The sequence below is a fragment of the Athene cunicularia genome, assembly GCF_003259725.1.
Source record: "Athene cunicularia isolate RWA chromosome 19 unlocalized genomic scaffold, athCun1 chr19_part1, whole genome shotgun sequence".
Lineage (NCBI taxonomy): Eukaryota > Metazoa > Chordata > Aves > Strigiformes > Strigidae > Athene > Athene cunicularia.
This window is the reverse complement of record NW_020799124.1, coordinates 11821746-11848774: the sequence shown is the minus strand read 5'-3', so window position 1 is coordinate 11848774 and position 27029 is coordinate 11821746. Positions and strand designations below refer to the sequence as shown.

The 27029-nt window shown below is 42.4% G+C and overlaps 1 protein-coding gene across 1 annotated transcript in view; it reads right to left on the bottom strand.

The window, feature by feature from the left end:
* Positions 1 to 24917, bottom strand: part of RNF43 (ring finger protein 43) — a 59098-nt gene extending 34181 nt beyond the window's left edge. Inside the window, exon 1 of the mRNA XM_026861691.1 lies at positions 24481 to 24917. Coding sequence (XP_026717492.1) covers positions 24481 to 24717 — 237 coding nt within the window. The 5' untranslated portion in view covers positions 24718 to 24917. The remainder of the gene's footprint in view (positions 1 to 24480) is intronic.
* Between the last annotated feature and the right edge of the window lie 2112 nt (positions 24918 to 27029).

Here is a 27029-nt window from a genome sequence, read left to right as displayed (position 1 = left end):
CCACGTGTCCTGAGAGTAGAGGCTGTGTCTCTACCTGCAGACCCTTCCTTCTGATGCTGTTCCTCAGCAATCTGCCCACCACCCTGCCCCATCTTCATTCTGAAACTGCAGCTGGGCTGTCTGAGCCCCACGTTTTTCTGACCTTTGAGAAATTTTTGTTTTATGAGGCTGAAAACATACATGTAATCACAGCCTGAAAGGAGAAAAAAAATGAACATTAACTGGATTCATGCTAAGACTATGAGAGCTGGGCTACAAATGAGGCTGTAGTATGCACAGAAATAGTGGAAATTGGATTTGGAAGCATTTAATTTTTCCACCACTTAAGAGGAGGCCTCAGGGCATCTCTCCCTCATAAAAATGGCAAGTTCTCTATCTCCCACTATAAACCATTTGTAACAGCTATAGCAGACAGGTCACTGCTCCAGGAGATGCTGGTAGCAGCTGTGTTTCAGAGTGGGTAGAGCCTGCACACTGCACGTTTCACACTCCTGAGAACAGGAATGATGTCTGTCCTTCCCGCTGCAAGGCCAGCTGTGTGTCATGAGCACTCTCCAGTACCTCCACTGGCAGGGACAAATTAAAATCTGTTGGTCACACACGTCTGTGTGCTACAGTTCTAACACAAGCACTGCAAAACCTACGGTATGTGTTTCCTTCAAGGAGAACACTTCCTTCTTTCCCTAGGTAGTCTCATAGCTCTTGAACTTGATGTTGATGAGACCTGCCCAGGCTCTCATCCCACTGCACCTCTCAGAGAAAAGAAGATTCATGACAGGGCTGCCATCAAGTAGGGGTCAACTAGACTGTTTTTCACTGGAATGATGACTGACACTGTTTAAAGAAAATCATTCTGAGTTTAATGTGGTCCTATTGATTCTGAGGTACAGCCCAAGCTACAACAAACATTTCAAGGATCTTCATGTGATGGAGCATGCAACAGAGACATTAAGAGTCCAGTCACAGAAGCTGCAGGAGTGTCTCTGCAGCCTACCAGAGCCCCCAACCCTTTCTTTCTAGGGACTGTTCCTCTTCTGGCATGTTGTCCAATTACTCCCACTCCTAGAGCTGCACCCAGGAGCTTCACTGACTCTGGAGTGCCCCCAAAATTCATCTGCCCAGTCCCAGCAGGGTTATGCCAGTGGCTGTCATCCCCTGCTTCCACGACTTCCAGGCTCCATTTCCCTGGTCCATCAAAACCCCTTTCATACCCCAGGACTGGGGATGAACATCAAGTTGATTATAAAACAATTTCTTTTGTTGATAGAAAATTCTTTGCAGGGCGTGAACAGCAGGAGAAAGAAAGGACTCCTCTGAACTGCGAGCTGGCTGGAAACCGCCGGAGGGCAAGAATCTGATCCCTCGTCTTTGAGGAGCGCAGGCCTGTCTGTACAGGCTGCAGGAACAGCCGGCCCAGGAGAGCTTTGTGTGTGCAAGGCCGGCGGTAACACCCAGCAGCCCTCTCCTTGCCAGCGCAGCGCGCGAGGTTCGTGAACAGCCTGCAGTCCTGCACCGAGCACGTAAAATGGCCTCGTGCCTCCCGTCTGCACCCCTGGACAGACCTACAGCCTTCCGCACCACGTTAACCCCCGAGACAAACCTCCATCCCGGCATCTCCCGGCCCACCTGCCCCACGCTGCCCCACTGCCTCCCTCCCTGCCCCCACGCGCCCTTCGCCAGCCGGATTATCCGCCCCAAAAGAAATCCTCCTCTCCTGCTGCTCAAAACCTACCCGTGCGTAGCCTTGGAGCTGCTCAAGAGGAAGAAATCCTCCATCCACTGACCATGAAACCCGGCCAGGGACACCCACCTGCCTATCAAATATCAACACCCCACCAAATCGCCTGCCACTCGCAGCAAGCACTGGATGAGGTGATTCTGCAGGTGCCACCAAATAATCTGTGACTCTAAATCAGTGCTTATAAAAAGAAATCCTGAGGATCATAAAGCGCCACTGTTTTGCAGACTGGGCAGAAGATGTTCCTTAGGAGCAAGTAAACTGTTAATCAGCGCCGAGCGTGAGAAGCCAGGCTTCGCAGGTTTTGTGTTTTTCAGCCCTATGAAGAGGCATCGTTCCTGTATTTTTTATACTGGTCGCTGTGATTTGCAGATTTGGGCAGCCAGCTCTGCTCTGGTCCCATGAGGACCAACGTCCTTCAAAGTGGCACTGTACATTTCAGTAAAATAACAAATACAGACAAAAGAATACCAACGATGTAGAAATCTTTAAGAATGGGTTTGAAATTCCCCCTGAAGATCTCTACATCATGAGTAATGGCAACACCACCAGCCCACCAGCATCTCGACACAGCCACGCCATCCCGACCCGTTCCAGCACCCTTTGTGTCCCACATCCAGGAAAACCCATGGGTGCACTGGCTGCCACTAAATGTGTTTTCTTTCTCCCTCTACTCCCACCACACAGCTTTGCTACCAGGTGTCACAGGCTCTGGTGAAGTGCTACTAGCTAGTATAATAACATATACATAAAATACATAAACTGATAGCTGCATCCCAGCTGTTCTGTTGCTCACATGTTTAGTACCAGCCTTTGAGCAAGGAGAAAGCAAAGTGCAATGGACGTCTCTCGCCGTGCTGAATGTCTGCAGTTCCCTTTACCCAGTTGTCACCTGTGGATTGCAGGTGGTTAACGTGACCCTCTCAGAGCTGGGCAAGAGTTACCACAGCTGCTTTCTGGTTATTTCTGGTAGCAGAATCCTGAGCTGGGGCTCTGCTCATCCCAGCACCCTCCAGCCCATCAGGGCGCTACAGACAGCCGGGGGGAAGGGGCGGGGGGTGTAGGATTTTACCAGAGGTCAGTTTACAGCCTTTTCTGTCACTCCCATCCTTTCTGCAAGGAACACCCCATGCTCATTCCAGCTCCTCTGCTGCAGCCCCCACAGTTCTCTGGCAAGGATGCGCTATAAATCAGTACAGCTTCAAGCCACCCTGCTAGAAAGTCAAGGTGGGCAGGAGCCCGTGATGGCCACCCCCCTCTCCCCATCACACCATGGCTGGAGAAACGCTCCTGCTTGTTTCTCGCCCTCCTGGCTCCACTGTAAAGGCTGGCTGGTACCTCCACAGCCATCTCACAGCACCGGCCTTGACTTGTGGGCTGCTCCTCGCAGCCAGGCTGGCAGGAGGTGGGGGGGACCGGAGGGAACAGACGGGCTGGCAGCAAGGGAAGGTCTGCTCAAGGAAGCCCAGCTAAAGTCTGATTAGGAATGTGACGGGAGGCGAGAAGAAAGCGTAGGGTGTGGAAAAATAAGGAGGAGAAAGATTGTTTTGGAGGAGAATAGGTCCAGAGCTCTGGGCAGTTTCATTAGAGGAATATTAAGTAAATGAGTCAGAGCTTGTGGTGCCTGAGGCTCGGGAAAGCTGCTGCTGATGTGAAGGGATGGCAAGAGAAAATGAGGTTCGTGGCATGCTGTCTGCATATGAAATTCAACCATAACAAAACAAGAGGAAACATGTTGCCTGCCTAATACTTTTATTAACATTTGCAGAGATTAAGTACTGCAGACGTTCGATCGGTGCCTTCATCTGTACCCGACTCAAGCTCTGCCCCTGCCTCGCTCTAGGCTAGCGACTTCAGCCAGCGATTTCCAACTCACTGCACTTCCAGAAGGCAACGCAGAGACCTCGGCACTCCCCTCTCGAGCAGCATGCACCGCACCACACTGCTCTTTTTAGATTCCAAAAGTAATTTTGCATGGCAGGCTTTACGCATTCGTAGCTGGAAACTGGATTTAAAATTTTGTCTCTTAATTCCTGCACCTAAAAAATGGGATATTGCACTGATATCCACCATGCAAGAATGCTGTGTGTATCAATAAATGTGTATCTTATATATACATGTACTAATGTGTGTGTATATATATCTATATAGACATATATACAGATATGTACATCTGTGTGTAGATAGCTATATATAAATTTTTGTCCATCTATCTGTCCAACACAAAATCCAAGCCTGAAGTTGAGTAAAACAAAATGCCTACTTCTAAATTAGAATACTAATTTCATAAGCACCTGGGTAAGGAATCTAGAGGATACTGTAATAATAGAGATGCACAATTAATACAGTAGAGTGTACTAATATATATTTAACTGTATGAAACAGTTTCAAAGATCTGCAGGTTGAAATTCCATGCCTGTATGGAAGAAAAAAGTATTTAAGTCACCAACTGACCACGTATCTGTGGTGATGCCAGAGATGAGGAAAGGCTAAGGGAAGTTTGGAAGGTTACAAACGTGGAAAAACACAGTATTAATGGGTGACTTCAATCACTGCCATACAGGCAGGGAAAATGTTAGGTCTGACCAAAAGACAGCTTTAGGTATCTTCATCGACTTCTTTATGGAGCAATCTGGAGAGAGCTCCAAAGTAGATGCAATCCTGCACAGTACACAGGCGCTTTGGTTGAAGACAGATTATTTCTGTAATAATGACCATCATATATTCAAATTCCCCTATTTGTGGGAAAGGAAAATGAAAATAAATAAATAAATAAAACAAAACCCTTAAACCCTACAGATTCTAAGAATAAGTAAAATAGTTAGAAAAACATTTTAGAAAGCAAATGAGAAGGTAAAATGTTTCTGGGTGATACAGAAATTGTTTAGAGATCTCCTGCTAGAGACTCAGAGTGAACCTACACCACTGAGCAAAGGAACCTAGCTGGACCCCAAAAGCCCAACAGTGAACAATAAAGGAAAGTAGAATACCAGAAGGAAAAGGCAACCTTTGAAAAGCGGAACTTGAATCCAAACGATGAGAGCAGAAAAGACTGCAATCCTGGCAATTTAAGGAGACTGGTCAAAAGAGAAAAACATTCTAGGGGCTTACATACAAACAACAAAGCCTTTTTCAACACATCAGAAGCAGGAAGCCTATTAGTGAGTTTCTGTGGCTAACAAATAACATAGGGAATGAAAGATGCACTCAAAAAAATTTGCAAAAAACCCTAAATGAATTGTTTGCATCATGGTTCACTACAGAGGAAGTCAGGAAGTTCCCATGCAGAGCGTTTCAGCACGTTCATAAATTACTTGGGAAAGGGTAAATTAATGAGGTGACAAAATTCACAGATGAAACAATATTTTTCTGAATTATTCAATCTCAAACTGAATGTGAAGACTTGCATGAAGGATCTTAGGCGACTCAACATATGGTTTCATGAGCGACAGGATGCCAACTGCTCCCATCTCTCCCATGCTCCTGACCACACGTTCCCCACTGCTTACCCCATCCTTGATTTCTTCATGAGCCCATTTAGACTATAAAAACATCAGAAAATGAACCTAGCAAATTAAGTTGAGCATTTTCTGCAGTTTTAATGAGCTGGACAGGTTTGGGAAAGGCTCACAAGGACAGGGTCACAGCAAATGAGGGATGAGTTGTGACATGGAAAGTAGGGGTGGGGGAAAGCAGTAATTAGAAGAAAAAAAAAAAAAAGAGAAGTCTTCCTTTCAGCAGCAAGGAGCCGTCAGTTGGGATCAACTGTAGGTGTAACTGCAGCTTGAATAAAGTGATAAAATGACAGGTGAAATTCAGTATCAGAGTGCAAAGGGATATGCCTGGGAAACAATAATTCTAGTTGTAAGGACAAAATGATAGGCTTTAAAATAGTTAAGAGAAGACCCTGGAATCATTCTGGAACATTTTCTGAAAACACCACACTATTTGTGTGCACTGTATATATATTATTTTAATACATATAGTTCTGCACTCTCCAAAAAAGCAAATGAAGTTAGGAAAGTATTGGAAAAGAGGATGGGGAAATACCATCTGTGGTACACTTACAGCTGAACAGTCCACTCAGTAATGGTCACCCTATCTCAAAATGCAAAACCACAAAAAAGTACACAGGTAACAAAAGCAGACAGGGAGCAACAAGGTGTGGAACAGCTTGTGTGTAAGAAAAGCCTAGGATGCTCCACCCAGAACAGGACAGAGGCTTGTAAAATGGTGAACTTTGTAAATAACACAAATATAGAATAATTATTCACTATCCTTCATAATGCAAGGATGAAAGGGGCACCTCAAACCACTGTCAAGTAAAAAGTTTGAAGTAAACAAAACCAATTCTTTTCATAGGCCCAGAATTCCATTCCCTGACAAAAGATGATGTGGAGGTGTCCTGAAAGCCATGTGGGCAAGATCCATCCTGACTAACCAAGTGTCCTGTCTGTCATTTCCAGCCTGGGGGCCCCCAAAGCCACCGAGTCCTGGGATTTGGGAGGACACACCCACCTTGATCTTTTTCTCCTACTGGGCTTTTTCTCCTAACTTCAAGCATCTACCACGTATACCTACGTGTGTAGCCCATGTACTGCTGAGCTAGCTGTCTCACTTCCCTTCAGAGACAAACCCCAAATCCACTTTGCCCTTACAATACATGGCTCATTTGCCCTGTGATGGATGCCTATGCTGTCTTAGATCAGTTGACCCCAAGAAGTCCCAGTCCTTTCCAGTGACTTTCCACAGAAGGGGTAAAACCCATCTGCAAAGAAGACAACCTTTTTTGGAGGGACCAAGTCTATCAGTACGGACTGGATTCCATGAAGAAATAAGCAGATCCCATTTTTCACTTATAGGTAAAGGCACCTTTGACTTCATGTTCTCTGATAATTCTAAGAAAACTATTATTTTAAACCCACAAAAATCCTGACCATAAGGAGATGATGACAAAACAATCAATTTATGAACATAGGTACCCATGCTGCTCAGTGTGCAGATGGAAGAGGTTCAACACTAATATGCTAATAAACGCTGTAGAAGAACCTACACAGAATTTAACTCTTGTCTCAGGCTTTCATACTACTTTTAAATCTGGCTACAGGCTTTGATGTAAAATAACGAAACCAATCACACAGCTTAGCAAGACTGGGGCTACCACTGGTATCTCTGTGGGTGGCCCTAGAAGAGGTGCAGCACAGTCACACTCCTGCTGTCCTCAGACAGCTCATTCTTGTTAACCTCCCTTTTCAGCACACTTGTGAGGTCGCTGGACACCTTGGAAGAGTGAAGATGCAATACAATAAAACTTGCTTGGCTCCAGACAGTATTACACCTATATAACCACTGACCTAACACTGCCCTAGTAAGACTGAAGCAGTATTACCAGGCAACAAGAAAAAGGCATTATCAACTTGACTTTTGTTCATTTAACCAAATTTACAACCTTGCTTTCTCATTTGATCCTGAACTTTCAGTTGATAACAGGCAAAAGTACATTGCATTCTCACATTACTACGAGGTGGCCATCTCTTTGCTTCTCGATGAGATTGCATCGGTTATCCAGGTATTGTTTTATCAGGCAAGATCACTATAGTGAGCTCTGAGGATGTAGAATATAGCTGATTACTTGCTTAGCTCATTTTAATAAAGTGTATCATATCTGCTTTCAAGAGACACAATTGTTTCCTAGTTTATTTAACACAGAACTTCAATTATTGCTTTTTAGTCAAATCCCTTTTGAATCTCATATACACTCAAATCTATTTATTTTTCTGTGTTGCTCTGCAGCAAGTCAGAACAGTGGCAAACACCAAGTTTATAACACCTGGATTGAATTTTCAGGGGTCTAAATTATTTCAGTGGAAGAACTTTGAAAACCTGAAAGGAACTGAATTCCCACCTCAGTGTTTGATGATGTCAAATCTGCAGGCACCTTGTAAGCATCTCGGTTTACACAGGTTGTGTCTTCAGAGAAATTAGTGCACTTTTTTTCCATTTGGTGTTCTGAGGAGCTTTTAATGAATTACCTGAGATGATAATATGATTAGGTGAGGGCTCTATGCGGTGGTGTCTGTGGGCAGTACACCGAGATCTTGCAATAATACATGAACAGAAGAGCACAGGAAATCGGTCACTAGAGAAGGCAATTACTGAAATGAAGGGAAAATACCCTGAGAGATGCTTATCTTGTTAAAACATGGTGGAAAACAAAGCAAAACAAAACAGTGAAACTAGGAGAAACTCAAGGATATCAGCTTACAGGTGCCGCCTGAGTGGAAATGACAGATATATTTTCCCTGTAAATATATCTGAAAGACAGTTGAATTCCTGAAGTTACTCTGAACTCTGGCAAAACACAACTGAATATCAAAATTTAAAGATGAAAGAGAAATTACTTTGAAACTCCAAGTTCTCCTCATCCACCAGTGCTCATGGATGTTTTCTGTGCAGAAATCAGCACTGGACTCAGCCAATTTAAACAAGCTATCTTTTTTCCTACTAGATGACATTTTTGTTTTAAAACCTGTACGATTTCTATATTGCAAGTCCTCCTCATAGCAGCTACAGCCAAAATGATTCTTTCAAAGCTGGGTGAACACATCACTCAGCTGGGCTTTGCATCAACTGAGCATAACAACAAGAATAACTTCTGCAAAATCATCTGACAAACACTATTTCAGTTCTTTATGGCAGTACGTTTCATTTCTCAGCTGAAGAGAGAAAAGGGAATTTGGTAGAGATGCACTTTTTAATGAACAATTCAGGTACGTCTAACAGCCGCCCTTCCAACATTTATACGGACAAGACTCTACACTCAAGTATCCACAGGTGAGGCATTAGGTGAAGAATAAACCAGAATGGCATTCAATATGTATATACATTGTTCTGTTTTCTTCACCCTGCTCTAATCGCTTAAGTTTAATCATTTAAATGAAACTGAAATGATGTAATTTAAGAACTACCTATTTAAATGGAGAAACTTAAATTACTTCTTTCTGGCAATCTTGCTGTAAATAACACAAAGTCCTGCACCATCATAAATAATGCCAAAATCGAGGCTTGCCACCAGCTCTGACGTCTTGGCCACATGGGAACAATGGGCATTTTAGTACATCCAGATATAGGCACAAACATCAATATAAAACAAGAACGAAGAACTCAGAAAATACTCACAGGATGAGAGACTTGTACACTTGAAAACAGCAACTCTGAAAACAACCAAAGGTCAAAGAAAGGACAGTATCATGACGAAACAACAAATCAACATACGCTGCCAATGTGATATCATGGTCAAAAGGTCAAATGTGATCCTCTGAGTACAATTTAGACTGAGGAGATTGAAGATCACAGGAATCATATACTGGATCAAAGGAAGGAAATCCTTAACATACGCCCAAACTATGGACTGGTTCGCACGGCCAAGAGGCAGCCAGACTGTCACTCACCTCTCCAGACAATGTGATCTCTCCACCAGAGCACAGACAAGCTACAATTCAACGTAAAATCTACCTAAATCTCCTCCAAATCTGTGCTAACATAAACATATCCCCCCAAAATCCCAAAAGCTCTTAAGCATCAGAGACTGCCACCTGGGTTCTATGGGACTTTTCAAGTCCTACCTAAACTTTACAGAAGCAGAGGAATATTCACGAAACATCTGCAGTTATTCAGCCCATGTACTTAAGACGATGTTCATACAGACACTTAACCAGAGTTTGTAAGCTATTAATAAATCTCTCAAAGTTCTTAACATGGTCAAGAGAATTAAATATACATAAAGGAAGTTTGCCTTCATGGAAGCATCAGGCTTCTCAATACCAACATTCATCTTTGTTTACTCAAAGCAGTATCTCCACCCATAAACCCCAACGGTTTCATTTCACCTTTTTTTCCCCTCCCTTCATAAATCATGGCACAAGGGTCAGATTATTGCTGTGGAAGAAGAAAAAAAAGTTTACCATCACCTTCTTTGAGATGCACGTTGTCAATATGTATATATTCAGAATGGTAAGCAGGGATATACTCTTCATCGTGTGCCTACAACTCATCCCAACCACTAGATTTCAGTGGAAGTAGAGAGAGCAGTTAATGTGGATTTGTACTACACATCTCAAAACAGCTCAATTACTATCATGTTATCTTCTGTTCTTCTTCAGATGACAATCCACATACATATTGAGAAGGTGCGTAACTCCAAGCAGTAATTCCCTCTCTGTCTCTCCCCACAGGTAAGCGGGCAGGGGTGTCTCAAGCATTTTAGAGTACTCTGCAAACCACAATCTGCCACATTGGGCATTGTTCCTGGAAGCATCTGCAATGGTATGGAGTTTAATGGAATGCCACATGTCAGCTCTGCAGATGTCAAGAATGGAGACATCCTCTGGAAAGGCTATTGTACAACTTGACTTTTGATGGAATTTACTGATGGCCAGAGGCACAAACACTTAGACAGTATCATAACATCTCCTGATACAATATGTTATGCAATTACCAGTATCAGTGCACCTCTTTATCTCCCAGTTCATGACACAAATGAACTGAGGCCACCTGACGGGTTTGGTTCTGTGCAGACAAGGAAGGAGATGGTCTGCTTGACATCAGATGTCTGAGGAGATATACCACTTTGTCCATGATGGTCTAGGGTCTGGGGGGGAAAGAAGGGCTATTTTCTGGCTCCAGTGAAACTTAGATATGACCTCAAGAAAGCATATAAGAAACCTTATCTGGGAAGGGGGAATAAAGACACTGAATGTTAGACATTTAGCAGTGGGTCTTTCTCACCCTCTGGCAGAATGTTTTGCTACGAGAAAAGTCACATTTGAAAACATAGGTAGAATAATAAACAAGCTGCCACAGGCTCACGTTATCACACTGTCTGGATGGTGAGACCCTGCTTAAGAACCAAAGCTGGGATAGAGGTCAACAATCTTTTACTAAAGCTCCATACAGAATTTTAGGACCACGTGATCGAAGAAAACGGTAAATCTCTCAGATGGACAAAAATAGTTGCTTGGGTATCTGCACTGATGTAATCTATACTCATACTCTATGCTCACTAGTCCTAGTGAACAACACAGAATCACTGAAGCACAGGTCTACATAGGGATGTAATACATCTTCCCTTATCTTGCAATAGGCTTTCGGGAGAACAAGGACTGGACAGGTATCAATTAATCCTTCTGACTACAGAATCAAGAATGCGTTTACCAGGAATCCAAGAAACAGGCCAGCCTACAGGCAGTGGAGCCAGTATGTGGCACCTGAGGAAAAGAAGCCAATTTGGCAAATCCCCTAACTTCTGCAAACTGCCCCTTCCGACATTATCCCACATTTCTCATTTGTAGCCTGTTAGCTAAAACTGCTTTCTACCACTGATAGATTCAGCATTCCCGAAGCTGGGTTCCCACCAAGCACACCATGGATTCCCTGGCTCCATGGCTTCTGACAGAAAGAACAGGACCTCAGAGTATCTTGTTTGACATCACCTGAACATGAAGACCTTAAAATGCAAATGGCATGGTTGGCAAGGTTTTGAAACTATTTTTAACTTAATGCATCAACTGCCCTTCTTGGTGACCAAATACCTGATGTTTGCAGGTTATCATGATTCACTCCCTAGGTAAAGAGAGAGCTTATGTGCCAGTCCTGTAAAAAATATATATTCTCTAATATGTAGAGAGGCTCTTATTTCAACCATAGGAATATCTGACTGTAATTGTGATACAGTTAGTATAAAGAGAAGTTAACTCCCAAGAGCATGCACTCTACTCAAACACTCTGGTAGGTATTAAGGATGTGATGCAGGCTCTGCTGGCTACAGTACACACAACGCACTGGGAACGTGAGGATGGGTGAATACACCCAGTGTGAGTAAGCAGTCTCCTGCCACAACGGTATCTTGTGACAGAGGTCCCTGAAAATGTCAGGAACCTGCAAAATCGAACAGTATACATTGTATTCTTGCTCCTCAGCACTGACTGGGTACTGTGGCATTGGCCCCAGCTGGGGTCCTAGTCTGTGCCAAATGGAAGAGGGAGGACAGAAATGGCATAAACAAGTGGAAGGAATAAGATCCCTTGGTTATATCCTGAGATCTGGTGCACAGGAGCAGGATGTTTCAAGGTGTGCTCAAAGGTTTAGAAATACAGAACTGATAATGGTTTTGTCACAGGTTCTAGAATTCAGCATTGGCTAGAGTTGTTGGAGAGGAATGATATTCCTGATGAATGCAGCCGTTATTGGGGTCTTTCTGCCAGTACCAAAGGTAGGATTCCTAAAGAACATAAGCAGCACACGAGTTCTTCTGTGAGTTAAAGACATGGTGCATCCTACTAGTCTGCATCCTTGGAGAAAGTCTTCCATAAAGACAGTTACCTTTTTAGGAAGACTTCTAAAGGCATGCTGGGTGTACCAAGTCAGGAGCCACAAGAGACACATCCAGTGTTGCCTACAGCACAATTCTTGCCATTCCTGAAGGTTATTTAGAGTTGGAATAATGTGATTCCAATAATAGGAGAAATACACGCAATCGAACACTTAATCCAATCACAGATGGAGAACATGCATCGAGTAAATAAAATTCAATAAAATAATTCAATAATAATTATTACTTAGCCATCCTGATAGAAGTTGGTTGTACAAATTCTGAACTTTGCCAAAACTGGAATATCCAAGCTGGGGTAGCATAATTCAGAAGGATAATGGTTGCCCATTCTGCACTGAAAGATGTAGAATACTAAAACAAAAATTAAGAGAGTGTTTGCTTTTTTTTTTTTTAAACAAGATCCTGAGAAATCTTAAAGTCATCTTGGCACACCTGCCAGACAAGAAAATAGGCTTTATTCCAAAGGGACACAAAAAAATTGTGTGGGACGACCATCATGAAGAGGCCAAATGTAGCTCTGAAGCTATTGAAGATGAGAATTAGTAGTGAAGGTTTATGACCAAGAACTTCCACATCTCGCCCTACGTTCATGAGCTACAGGAGCCTGGCCCTACCTCATATGGGACTGTCTGCCTCTGTTTCCACTGTGGCTGAAGTTACTGTGCTGTTTCTCAGGGAATATCAGGTTTCCTTCTCCATCACTTATTCATTTCAGGCAGTAAGTGTGCAGGGCATGGCTGGATACAAAGATGGACAAGGATGAGTCAGAATACAGAGAGTCATTTTAGCCATTCTGGCCATTCTGAGGAGCACTCATTGCTCCAAAAAATAGAACCTATAGCAATATTTGGGTTGATATATCGTTAGGTGAGTACTACTGCGTTAAAGAACAAAGGCAGGGAGCATATGACCAAATTATAATGGTTATTACCCCACCAACAGAGCACAGTTGACAGGATCATGCAGAATGAGGGTGATGAGGGATAAACATGGTACATCCAGAAAGATATGAAGGCCAAAGTGTCAAGGACATCAAACACTGGTTAACAGCACCAGCTGAGAGCTACGTGTGAGGAGATTTGTGATAATGGACCCCAAGGAACTGCATAGTGGCTTCAAAGTGAATGAACAGCTGAGCTCAAAGTCAGTAATGGATGGTGAAGGATGTTACTGCAGGTTTTCCACAGAGACTTGCCCAAACAGAGCAAAGGTGAACTGGAAGGGCTGGTGCTGAAGGTGATGGGCCTAATGGTGAAAACGTGTTCTGTAGAAGATGAGAATAAACAGCAGTGTGGATTCAGACCAAAGGTCCATCTAACCCATGATCTTTGACAGTTGCCAACAGTGGATTTCTGAAGGAGAAGTAAGAACAGGACAAGCATGTAGGGCTTCTCCCCAGGACACTCTCCAAGCCTCCAACAAGCTGCGTTTTATAGACTGCCCGAGGTAAAACTGGAACTGGTTAATTAATAGCCATTGGTGGAGGCTTCTCCCACACATTTGTTCCAGTGTTTTTTGAACCTCTATAACTTTGAGCATCCATATTTGTTCTGGCAGCAAGGAACTGTACAGGTTAACTGTACAGTGTATGAAGAGCACTTCCTTTTGAACATGGCTCCTGGCAGCTTCATGTGATGCCCCGTTATTTTCATATTGAAAGAAACTAACAGTCAATCCCTATTCATCACTCTCTAGATCTTTTTCATACTACCCCTTGGCTGCCTCTTTTCCAGCCAGAAGAGTATTAGTCCAGTTAGTTGTTCCTTGTATGAAACACATCTTACACTTTTTCTTATCCTCATGTTCTTCTCCAAACCTCTTCCAATACTGCTACACCTTTTTCAGAGGCATGGGGAATGGAACTTGACACAATATTCAACATGTGGATTTCCACGGGGGCTTAATGATATTCTCTGTTTTATTCTCTGTGTCTTCATGACAACCACCAAGTACTAAACTGACACTTGCATGGAACAATCTATTATAACGACAAGATATAGTTTCTGAGTGGTAGTGGACAAATCAGAGCCCATCACCTTAACATAAAGAAATTACTGATTTTCCACATGCATCTCCTTACAGTATTTAGTCTCATAAAGTTCTTCTGCAGTGCTTCATACCTGATCCTTGGCTTCATTATTTCACATTAGTTAATGCATTGGAAAGCTCTAAACCACTACCAAGCGCTTGGTTTCCATGTGCTTATTAAACGTACGGGACAACATGGCTACCAGCACACACACCTGCAGAGATACAGTCTTCAGCTCCTGTGAAAATCTGACAGTTATTCCCACCATCTGCTTCTTATCTTCCAATAACTATTTATCCAGGAGCATCCTTCTTATTCCATGGCTTAGATTAAAAGCCTTTGCTGAGGGACGTCGACATTTTGGAAGTTCAGCTGGACCAACCCAACTGATACATCTGTTGACTCCTTCGCATCCACTTACTACACTCTGCATTATCGTTTCTAACAACTTACTCCACACAGATTCTGCAGCACACTGGTCAGGGCTTTTGTCGATGACTTGGAGCCCAGAGACAAAGTGGTATCACATTGGCCACTTTCCACTGATTTTAAACAAGAGTTCATACACAGAGTTAATAGTTCAATGATTTCATTCTCCACAACTCTTGGGTGAATACCATCTGATCCCGGTGACTGATAATGCTAATTTTATCTGTCTACATCACCAGCTCACCTACAGACATTTCAGCCTGAGACAGCTCAAAGCACAAAAAGAATTGCATTCATTTTTCTGCTATGAGTTTAGCTGCCCTAAGTGCATCTTCTAGATTTCAATTTTTTATAGGTCCTACAGACTGTCAGGCAAGCTTTCTGCTTCTGATGTGACTGAAGAGAATACATTATTAGTTTTTTAATCTTTTTTCAAGTTATTTCTCTTCCTTTTTTCACTATATTTTTACATATTTTTTGTTTGTTCCTCTTTTTTCTCATTTTACCTTTTTTTTTTTGCCTTTTCAGGATGCTTTTATATACTTTCTTACTCTTATGTTTAGGTATGCTGATATCCTTTTATCATTTTTCAAGTATTTCTTGAGAGGTACATTTGATCATTCCTACTGTTGTGTCCTTAAATACCTTCATGCCAACTGCAAGGATATAACTCTTAGTTGCCTTCTCGGCTTTAACAACCTTATTCGATTTCATGTAACTCCCTGTCTGAATTAAAACACAAGTGTGGATGACTTTTTGGCCTCTCTCTCTCAACATCTTTGCAGGAACAAAACACTTTATTGTCACTGTTACAGAGCAGCTTTTCAAAAGCAGGACTTTAATTGAGGTCTTGGAAAAGGCCAAGGCCAGCAATGCTTCTCCCCCTCTTGGTTCCCTGACGAGCAGCTCCCTGAAGTGTAATGGACGTAGTTAAAGCTTCCCATAACCACTTCTTGCCCCTTGATCTCCCTCAGCTCATAGAAGTTACTGGCCAGTTGAAGGCTCTGCAATATCGCACGGACCCAAGATGTTCCACTCAGGTGTCTTCAGCAAGAGAAAGCTACATCTGGTTTTCTCAGGGAAGGCTCAGCGGGGACCTGTCTCACAGGCATTCCCCAGTCTTTGTTTTATGGATAAAGTAGCCATAAAAGAGGCAGTCAGTGATGGAGCATGAAGACACGGGCTGGCACCCACTCAAGCCACAACTAGGTGCAACTATCAGAAATGCAACGTGGTGATTTCTCAACCAAGAACCTACACAAGTTATTTTGATATCTTTTTTTAATACAGGGCTTATATGAGCTGCATGTTGTACAAGTACATGGGGTTCGTCCATCACTGAAATCAGATATCTGCATCTCTCATGGAGGTATGTACTTTGTACCAAGTTTACAAACCACAGCTTTTGGTACAGCCATCATCCCCTTGAGAGAGAGGTCAGAGGTAGTCTGAAGGAGGTAATGGAAAGACCAGAAGATCATAGAGAAGAATGGAGGAGAGCAAAGTGTTGGAGGCAAATGATGCCAGGCAACAGCCTAAACCATTTTGTGCACCAGCAGTGATCAAGAAGACTGTATACAGAAAAATAACAAGAATAAGCATTGTTTGGAGCAAAAAGGAAGATGAAAATGTTAAAAGATAAAAGAAAGAAACTTGGAGAGTAGATCAGTAGAAAAAAATAGCTGAGTGGAACTGTATAACCTGGGGCGTCTTATGCTTATATGAATGAGACCAGATGAAACACAGGCTAATGGGGAGGACAGAGACATTTCTGTGGCCCTGGGGAAATGTTTGGACAGAAGTCTCTGGTGTTGACATTCAGGGACATTTGTGCACCACATCATGGCTGCAGAGGAGAACTCGCATTCAAGTGAGACATTTATGGAGCAAAAGAATAACTGAGGTACAGCATAAGTGGAAGAGGGGGAACTCTTCCTTATATCTTCAAGATCTTTGTGAGGTTCCACTTATTTTGGAATAAAACTGTCTTAGTAAATAAAATTTATTAAAATAATTTTGCAAGTAACATGATTCAAGACTGAAGCAATAACAGATGTGTCAGCTGTCTTACCACTTTAAAACATAGTCAACATAGGGTTTCCAAAGTTGCATTTCTACACTGAATGGTGGTGTAAAGAGACCAACTTGCTAAGCATTCAAACTGACACCCAGCAAATTACAGGAATTGCCGCAATGCACCCTTTGTTGCTTGACTTTCATATCCTTAGTGATGTTCCCTACATTTAAACTATCTGGAAGCAATTAATCTGAGAGATCCTGCACAAAATTCAACTAATGAAAGAACCAATATTCTCTGTTCACTACCTAGATCTCCTCAAATTGTCTTACCATGAGGCAATCGCCCCAAATCGTTTTTCAGACAGTGTCTTTCCTGCACCTGCTCTGCTCTATTATTGGGCTTTTTGGCCTTTGTAAGGAAAACCACTTCATGTCTGTAATAGTCCTGCAGCGCTGTTCATTTTTCATATCTGGAGCCATTTCGATCCCAATGTCTTTCTCTTCAAGTTTCTGCAGCATGTGTGTCTCTTCTACAGCAGTGCACCGGCAGTCTTGAGCAAATCCATCCAACTGAACAAAGACCCCATGGAACAACAGCTTTAGAAGCAGGAAGTCTAAATTCTATTCTTTCATGTAATTTTGAACTAGAATTCACATACCTTTTGTCAAAACAATAGCAAATTTAATCCTCAAACTGCTTGATTTACATTCTAAATTAACATGTCATACCCAAACTTGGTAAAAAATGTGTCATTTGTTTCATAGAGTTTATCGCCACAGGAATTAATTCAGCTACCTAGTCAGAATTTCTGTATATGACAATCCATTACATTTCTGCCACTATCCTGCTACTGAACACAGTAATATGCATTAGATTAACCCATTTGGTCACTGGAAACCAAATTACTGAGATGGAGAACAAAGAGAGATCAAAGGGCCACTAATGCCCTTAACTAGTCCCTTTAGGGTTAGGGAAGTGACAAGATGAGAATACATCCGTTGATCTAGGCAGATGATTCATGTCTCAAACTGCAGAGGAAGAGGGTACACACCCAAAATTTCAGATCATTTGAACAGGGTGGCTGCAGGGAGGAAGAGTCTTCCACTTAAATCTGGCAATCTGCACAGGAGTAACCCACACAACCTAAGCATATTCAAAACAATATTCTCTCTACTACCTTTGAACACTGGCCTATATGTTTCAGTGCCTTGTTTCAAGGTAAGGCAAATCCCTGATGCTCTTAAAAAAAAGGGTGAAAATATCCCAAGACAACTCTTGGCCGACTCCCACCTGACCCGTGCTGGCAGCAAGCCTGAAGCTCCGAAGCATGAGATGTGATTATGATTCCTTAATGCAGACTGAAAATGTTGTGGGCAAGTGAAAGGGAGTACAACACTTCCTGTTCTTTACAGCTGGTGAAACAGGGGAAAAATAAACAGCCATTAAAAAACCAAATAAATCACAGAACTCAAAGACAGAAGAGACCACCTTGGCCATCCACACCACTTATGCCTACTCTGTACCCTGTCATCCTGTCTATATATTATCTCAAGACTTAAAATGGAGGGAAGCCCAAAAGGGTGACAAAATACAAACGTACATTGCTTGAGTGTGATATATACCCCTGTACTGAGGTTCAGCTTACAATTCTGCTTTGTTTATAAACCAGAATTTCATACATTTGACTCTTGGCAACCCCTGCAAAGCAGATTTTTATGATACTGAAGATAGACAGACCTAAAGATCAAGCTACACTGCAAGTTTTCCATTGCACTTATTTGTTACTTTTTTCCCTTTTAGGTTAAAACTTGCTTGTTTTCAGACTAAGGAACACTTCTGGGGAAAGCCTACAGAAAGATTTAGTCACATTTGAGAGCTCCATGCGTGGAAAAATTCAGTTATAACACATAAAAATGCATTTAATCTAATAAAGTCTGATACAATGGAGTTGTCTTTGTTCATACAAAGTTTGACACACACGTATTGCTCTGACAATTCTGAAAGTAGTTTTCACTTAAAAATAATGAATTCACATGCAGTTCAGAATAGCCTTCCATAATCTGTACGAAATGCCTACCAAACCTTTAGTTTTATGGAAGCACAGAACAAGAAGGAATTTCTCTAATGGTTCAGAACCATTTCACCCACAAACCCAGCCTGGCTACAGCCAACGGGAATGACTGAAGCCTGCTTCCCGTCTCCTATAACCTCACCCCTCTGCCAGCTTATCTTTGGGAAATGTCCACTTGCTCCTTGGATATATTCCAGGACGGGTGTGCATGGCCAGAAGTCCTCTGTTGACCGTCACTCACTCCAACCCTGTTGATTTAGTCTTCTGACCATGTATCTTGGCTTTGCTGCAGTTGGGTTTGCTTCTCCTATTCACGCCTGCCCCATGTAGTTACTTGGGCCTCCAGATCTGTGACCTTTCTAGCACTGAAGTTCAGGGTAGGTCTATGCCTACATGTGTCGTAAATAATTCTACGGGGACATCGACCAGCACCAGATGGTACACTGGGCAGCTGGAAGACTTAAGTTTAAAGTCCTTCAAACTCCTTCTTAAACAGAGAACAATTTCCCGCCACAAGTTTTCTGGATCAGGAAAGAAGACGCACCACGCAAAGCTCAAACTCAGCCTCTGCATATGCTCAAGAGAGGGATGGAGGTTCAGAAACAGCCTCTAAACTCAAGTTTTTCTAACAGCTAATTCTAGCTGAGGCTCCCTACTCTGCATCTGGATTTTAATGGCTCGCATTTCAGATACACTTAAACCCTACACTAATAACAATACCATACTAATCTACGCTGCAGGTTATGCTATGCCAATCCTAAACTAATGCTATATGACCAATTTTTAAAAGATATGTTTGGCCCAAATGGTTTCTTGAACACTACCATTGTGTTTGTATTGGGTTACTACTGCCTTTTTCATTCAATGCCTTGGTTGCTTCCCAAGAGTGCTTTTACTTTCCTGAGTAATATCTATGTCACATCTAAAGATATATCTATTTTTTTAAGCTCTAAGAGCCATTTGTCTCACTGTTTCACTTCAGTATAATTTCCCATCCTAAAGCTTAGTTTCAAGAGTTCCACTTTTTAGTACTCAGGCAAAAAATTTTATTGTGCTGCAGTCAATACAAGTGGCTCAATTATTGCTAGCTTTTGAGTCAGTTCTTGCACATTACTTAACGCTAAGTCAAGAATATCTTTCTGTGTACTCTAGTACTAGCTGTTCCAAGAGGCAGAAATTGCTTCTTTGAACTGACTCTTATTGTGCTATCTGACCAGTTTATTCACAGGTAATTTAAGTCCCCATTATCATTTGGTTAGACTTTCTCACTTCTTTGATCTCTGTCAACATTATACACTCAACATCCTTTTGTTGATCCAGGAGCTAGTAATATAGAAGACTACTAATATATTTACTTTCTTATGGGTTGGGAGCATAACCCTCTATAAGCAATAAAGTAGGTGATTGTAATTCTCCAATAGCACTATGGATTGCAACACTGGAAAACACTCTCCATTTCCAGGATGGTCATGTTGGGTTCACTCTAGCAATTTCAAGGGTTAATTATCATTGTTGATATGATCGCATACCAGGCTTCTTTTCTAAATATGTTTGATTTTCAGCTTCTGAATTGAACACACCTAAAAATGATTCAGTATCTTCCTCTAATTCTCACTCATTCCACACAAATAGAAGATTGACTTTAAAAATAATGTTTTTTTTAAAAAATAATATTTCTCTGAGGGGAAAGAAAAGAGGATAATCTTTGCTTTTGTGGTTCAGAGCCTTTAGGGGGCTTGTTCTGTGTTCTCAAGGTTTTTTTCTGCAATCATAAGTTAAAACAATGTGCTCAGTGGGTAAATGAAAATTGACTTTAACTGCTAAGATTATATGGAAACGAAAAAAAGTATTGTGAGACTTGCGATAAAATAACGCATGTGGGGAAAACTGATTATACACTTTTGCCTGCTAAATAAGAAGACTGTTCTGCTGTTCTACATATCTACATGATTTTTCTACATGTAGGCATGTCAGGTGACTGGTGGTTGATGATTGCTTTGCCTTCTCTACAGTAAATACAGTAGCTTGAGTTTATCTATGTCTTTTTAAATATCATTGTTTGGGACTTTTCCCAAACTTTTAATATTATTTCCAAAATACCAGCCCCAGAACTAGAGACTGTAATGATCCCAACCACAGCACACATACTAACGGTATCATCCTTTCCCTTGTATACAAGATTGGGGTTATATACACTGAAAGGTACTAATACACAGTTTTAATTACATATGCTTGTATATACACTGTAAAAAACCCCACAACTTTAAGTGCTGAACTGTTTCTCAAGTAAAGTTTTTTCTTCCACAATTAGATTTGCATGTGAATTCTACTGTAATTCAATTGGAAAAATCTTAAATCTCCTTTTCTCAAGTCTCTACAGTGGCTCTCTCCTTTTCTTTCCAAGATGTTCCTTATTTTCCTATCTATCTTCAAATCAACATCATCAAGTCTCTCTAGTAGCAAGTGGATACTGAGGTATGGGGAAGAAGGGAACCAAGATTTATTCCTCAAAAATCAGTTAATAGAACAGCAACAATATCAAAAGTGGAAGCTGTAAAACTTGCATTAGCAATCATACTAAAGGGGGATATCCGCAAACACTACAGGAACTGCAGTTCAGAGGGCATGCTGAATCCTTAGCTGCTCATGGATTGCCCGTTACCAGTAAGATCCAAGTACGTTCTTTCCAACCTACTTGTCTAAAACGTTTGTTTTTTCCATCTTTAATACAGGGCTATTTTCTAACTTCCCCGGGACTTTTTTCAGAAGAAGTCCAGGCTACTACATTAAGCTCAACAGAGCTCTAAACTTCCAGCCATTTGGAAACTGCAGACAAGTTCACAGCACTACTTCTCTTGTGTTAAGCAACAGTTAATGCTTAGAGCATGTGCTATCTGAACAAGCTTGAGGATGATTTCTGTAAGTCTAAGGTGTTGGTTTTTTGACCTATAAAGTCTAAGTGGCTCTGCCTACTTGAGAAATTCCTCTCCCTTTGCATCATAGTGCATTGTGCAGAGTGCCAGAGGAAACACTGCCTGGGTTAAACTGAAAGGGGCGGATGGCGGGCAGGTCCCAGGCAGCCTCCTGGCATCTACCCGCTCACCCACCACGGTTCAGTGACCTGCAAACTGGAAATCCAGAGATTTCCCAGAAGAACTGCTCGCAGGGGCAAGGGGTGCGAGGAGCAATTTGACATTGGGGTTATTTTATTATAGGTAAAGAAGATACTTTTAAAGTTAGCTTCTAAGAATGCAACATGCCATGACCAAAGTCTGTTTCTGTAGATGATCCTATGGCAGGCGAAATTAAACCAATAAAATATTCTGGTAGAATTACATTTGGTGAGGCTCCATCACTTACATGCAGGATTTTCTATATTAAATTAAGAATGTATTTCTAAAAATATATTGACCAGAACATTGTGAAGATAATTATAAGTTAAAGAGAACCTTCCTTGCTAACTCTGCACCACTTATCCTTAAGCAATCCTATTATACCACTGGACTAAGAGAGCATTGCTTTGAAAACAGGACTGGGCCATGCCCTCCTTTCCAAGCTAAGCTCTGGAGTCTGTGTTCTCTGTGATGGGCACTGAGGGCTGACTGCATCTTAGACTTTTTAAATTAATTAACTGTAAAGATAATCATGTTATGTACCCAAATTACATATAAAGAACTAATTGTGCAGGTATGTGTGAACCAGCTCAAGTTTATTTAAGTAAGAGTTCAAATGACATCAAAGTAAAACACGTGACCTAACGTTTTTGCAAGATTGAGATGTTGACAACCACATGTAAAATGAGATGTCCCAATAAAGCCTAATTCAGGTGTATTTAATATTCAACTACGTAAATGTGAACTAAAAATATTTCCTCCCATTCATTTCTTACTTACTTTGTACCTTAAAAGTTATGGCTCTGTTTCCCATTTTGTTATTCCAGAGGCAGGAACACACTGCAGGATCAGGACCCAAACAATTTTAAATGGCATTTTATATTCCCAGTTTCGATATGTGGTGGCAGAATTAGAAACTACACCGTAAGATATACACGAGAGGTCATAGGTACACTTGGCTAAGCTTTCCCAGAGCGCGGTGCCTGGCACTGGGCAAACATCCTGCTGCAGAAGGCACAGCCTGACCCCCCGATCCCAACACTGCCATCTGAAACCAGACCCAGAGGATTTGCTGCACTGGATTCAGTGGGATATGGAATAGGAATGATCACCTGCGCACACACAGCGCCAGAATCAAGGCCTGAAAGCATATACAGTGCAGGTCAGTATCTGTGTACACAAACTCAGCAGATTAGATTAGAGTTTCCCCAACGCTCTCCATTTTGAGGATGATTTTTAAAGGATGAAGTCCATTTGTAAAACTGACACTATTCACGGCTTAGTGTTCAAAACATCTCATTTGTGCTGCTGTGAGGGCAGGTGATACAAAAACCCCACTTTGTGTCACTGCATTTAACTGCCTTAAAACCTTCCACACATCACACAATAGAGGTTATCTTCTTCTCATTAGGAAAAGGTCCACACTCTATACTTTGTGCTCAGTTGCAACACAACTGTAGTTTTTGTAAGGAATAAATATTGACCTTCCTGGACATTGCCTCACGACAGAACAGGACCTTGAGTACATTTGTCTAAGATATTTTTTAAGCCTGGTAATATAGCATAGCTTTCATTCTGAGTAGTTCAAAAGACATGGAAAAAACAGGCTTTATAAATGTCACAAACTGCCCATTTTTGTTTTCAGACAGGTGACCGTGTTCTAAAGCTGGCTCAACTGTATTTCTCTTCATATAAGACTAAACAATAATATGTATTACTTTCATATAAATTTCCAAGTTACAAATTTAATTAAGGTTACAACATACCGCGTTTGGAAAGTCAAGACTGGAAAAAGCCATGAAAACATTAGGATTTAACCTTAATGCAGGCTATTTTGTCTTTTTTTTCAAGAATAAAGCACATGACTGCCAAGAAAATTATCAACAGAAACGAGAGAGTACACACCAGGTCTCTAGAAACTGAGCTCAGAATTTAGCATATACAGAAGATTGGTCTGTTCACCAAATAGCTCAGCTCTGTCTTTTACCAGCACCTGTATCTCACGGTGAGATGTTCAGATGCTCTTTCCTTAGTAAAGGTCAGAAATCAGCATTAATTTCACTTATAAAAATACATGGTGGTGACACCAGAGGAACCACTGTATGAGTAAAATTCAACTTTCAGGTAAAACCAACACACAAGACAACAACTAGCAGGGTCAGTAATACTAGTGGGTAAAGTCTGGATGTGTATTTTGTGTATTTTAGCTGTAACTGAACCCCAGCTATCAGCAGGTGTGTACAAAATCTTACGGATTTCACAAAAAAAAAAAAAAAAAGGTTTCTGTCAGATGTTTTGAGTCCCAACATGTGACTCGACACACTCAGCTTTATAACATCAATTAAAACACGCAATAACCTTCGTGGGATCAACTGACCACATCCAAGATCCGACACTAATACAAGCACAGCTACAGATCACGACTGGATGAAGAATCAACCGTTTGCACGATCCCTTCTGCCTCAAAAGGGGGTGCAGGACCGGGGAGCGGGAACACAAAGGGACAAAACACACAGGTGGACAGCTCACAGAAAAAATGCCTCCTTGCTTCGGGTATAAATCTGAAGTCAGGGAAGAAAAATCAAACGCGAGGCACTGGGAGATGTGAAGCAGCAAAGGAGAGAAATGGGGGGAGGACAGGAGTGGGAAGGTGAGGCAGATGGAGATGGATAAAATACGGCTGCTCTTACCTGGAGCAGTTTTCCCTCGGCTGGAGTCACCTCGGCGACGTTAGCAAACTCCCCTTCCAGGATGATGGGCTCCACTTTCAGGGGGATCACCCTGATGATGGCTTTCTGCGCCGCCGACCTCTCCGACTCGACCGCCGCGGCCAGCGCCAGCCCTGTGTGGCCAAGTCCTGCCTGCAGGGTCGCCATGAGCAGCCAAGGCCAGAGGAGAGCCAGCTGCAGCTGGGGGCCAGCACTCATGCTACCAGCTGCAGCAGTGGGCTCCGGCCACACATACCGCTCAGGAACGTGTCCTCACCCCGCGGCGGGCTCCGGCCGTCGGCAAAGCTCGTGGGGTTCCGCGCCTGCGGTGCCAGCGGCGCGGAGCGGGAGAGAGAGGAGAGAGGGGCTCAGGTCCGCCAGCGCTGCTCACCAGACAACTTCTCCGGTTCTCGCCATCACCGTTTCTCTTCCTTGGTGCCACGTGCTCAAGGGCCGCTGGGAGCTCAAAGGCATATTTTAAACAAACAAACTAAAAAAAAAAAAAAAAATCCTCCAGCAGATAAATCCGGAAAGATCGGCGAAACAGGTTGCAAGCAAGAAATCAGTTCAGGCATACAGGTACACCAGGAAGCGTTAGGAAATCGTAAGTCGCACAGAGATGAGGCATGGGGAGATCTCTCCGTGGACGTGGTGTCCTCGTGTCTCCTGGCCGAGAGTTTGGGAGATCCAGAGGTTCAAAACATCCATCTCAGATACCCTTGAGAGACACCTCACCCTCTTGCCAGCATTTCCCACAGCGTGAGCTCGAATGTTACCTGCAATTATCCGTATCCTTCTCAGAAATGACGCAGGAGGTGTTTCTTGAATTTATGGTGAAAAGAAAGTTTGCTTCTGTATTGTTCTCTTCCAAGTCAAGGTGATCCCTTCCATCCTTCTCGTGCCAGAAGTGCTTCATTCAAGTTTGGAGATCAACTTTACTTTCCTCCTAGCAATCCATGCTCAGAGTCTGACTCCGGGTGCAGTTCTCGAGGAGAATTAATAAAGCACAGAGTTTCTCTTCATAGTTTCAAGTTTCCAGGAAATAAAAAGGCCCGAAAACAATTTAAAAGTTTAGATACCAAGTCAAACAGGTATCAAGCAAAAAGTTACAGCATATCTGGTTACTCTCACGCTATTTCTGCGCACGCCTGAGTTCCGGTATGACCACTTCCAAGCATACATTAAGAAGATCCCGACTAAAGGCCCCACAAAATAAAATATAAAGTTCCATGGTCTGCCCAAAGGTCACATGAAACGTATCGAGGAGTCTTCATAACTGGGAGAATTTAGAGAGAAGGTATTTTCAATTAAAACCAGAGTTACAGCGATCACACAGCTGTGAAAACGTAATTTAAGAAAAAGAAAAAAAAAAACAAAAGAAAAAAAATCTGCAAACCTGTTAGGCAATGTGCCTGCTGCAGTCCGCCGCGGCCCGGATGGATGGAAATGTTGCTGCAAATCCTGGGTAAAAGTTATTTCCAGTAGCTTAAGAAAACTTTGTGGGTCTGATGATGTTCGGGTATGGTCTTAAAAAAAAAAATACACTGCTATTTCTAATACAAAGATTTCTAAACGAAGAGAAGGAAACGCCTGTCGCACACATGCAGCAGGCAGGTAGGAGCGAGTGGGGCTCCGCAGCCCGAGAGAGAATCCAGCGAGATCAAAGGGAGGGCAGAACCGCGGGCAGGAGCTCCGGGGCGGGCAGGGCTGCGCGGGAAGGGTCCGCCTGGGCTCCGCCAGCACACACAGCAATTGTACTTCTGTCAGGTACTATAAAACGGCCTGAAAGGCAGACTAGAACTTGAGAATTTGAGGCCTAGGGCTTAAAGAATAGGAATTATTCTAGTTTTTCAAAACTTTAAACACAAAACAACAAGAAAACAAATTGTAAGAAAGGTGCTCCCATTCTTCAAGAGATATTATTTATATGTTCATTCACTACCATGGATACCAACCGCCAAACGTTAATTACTGTGAAACTCTGGCAGTAGCTACAGAAATGCCCATCCTGCTTGTGACGTACACCTTCATTTACCCAGAAAAAGCACAACTGCCTCAAAGTATGCCACAGCTGGTGCCAAGATCCTAGAGAAAACTCATGGTGGCACAGAGAGGACAAACAAGAGACTCCCTTTTTTAAAAATTACCTTGACCCACAGTAAAACGGAGATACTTCCCAAGTGTGGCCAGATCTTGCAGGTCAATGATGTGAACAAGTACCCTGATAAAGTCACAACAGCACTACCACTGCAAATGTCACACATATGAACTTTTATCTCTAAACAGACACATTCACATCCAAAGAGAAGAACTCTAGCCATTGTTCTTTTTCTCTACTACAAAGTTCCTGCCCAACAGGCACCAGTTCTGCATTTTCTGACATTTGCCTCCTGCCAAAGCAGACGCCGTTGGGAACAAACCGTGAAAATGCACAGGGGTGGAGAAACAAGGGGGCTTGTAACAATGGGGCTGTAAATGAGGTAAAGTTAGGACATGGGGTAGAATGTCCACTCATCCAAAAGAGCAGACTG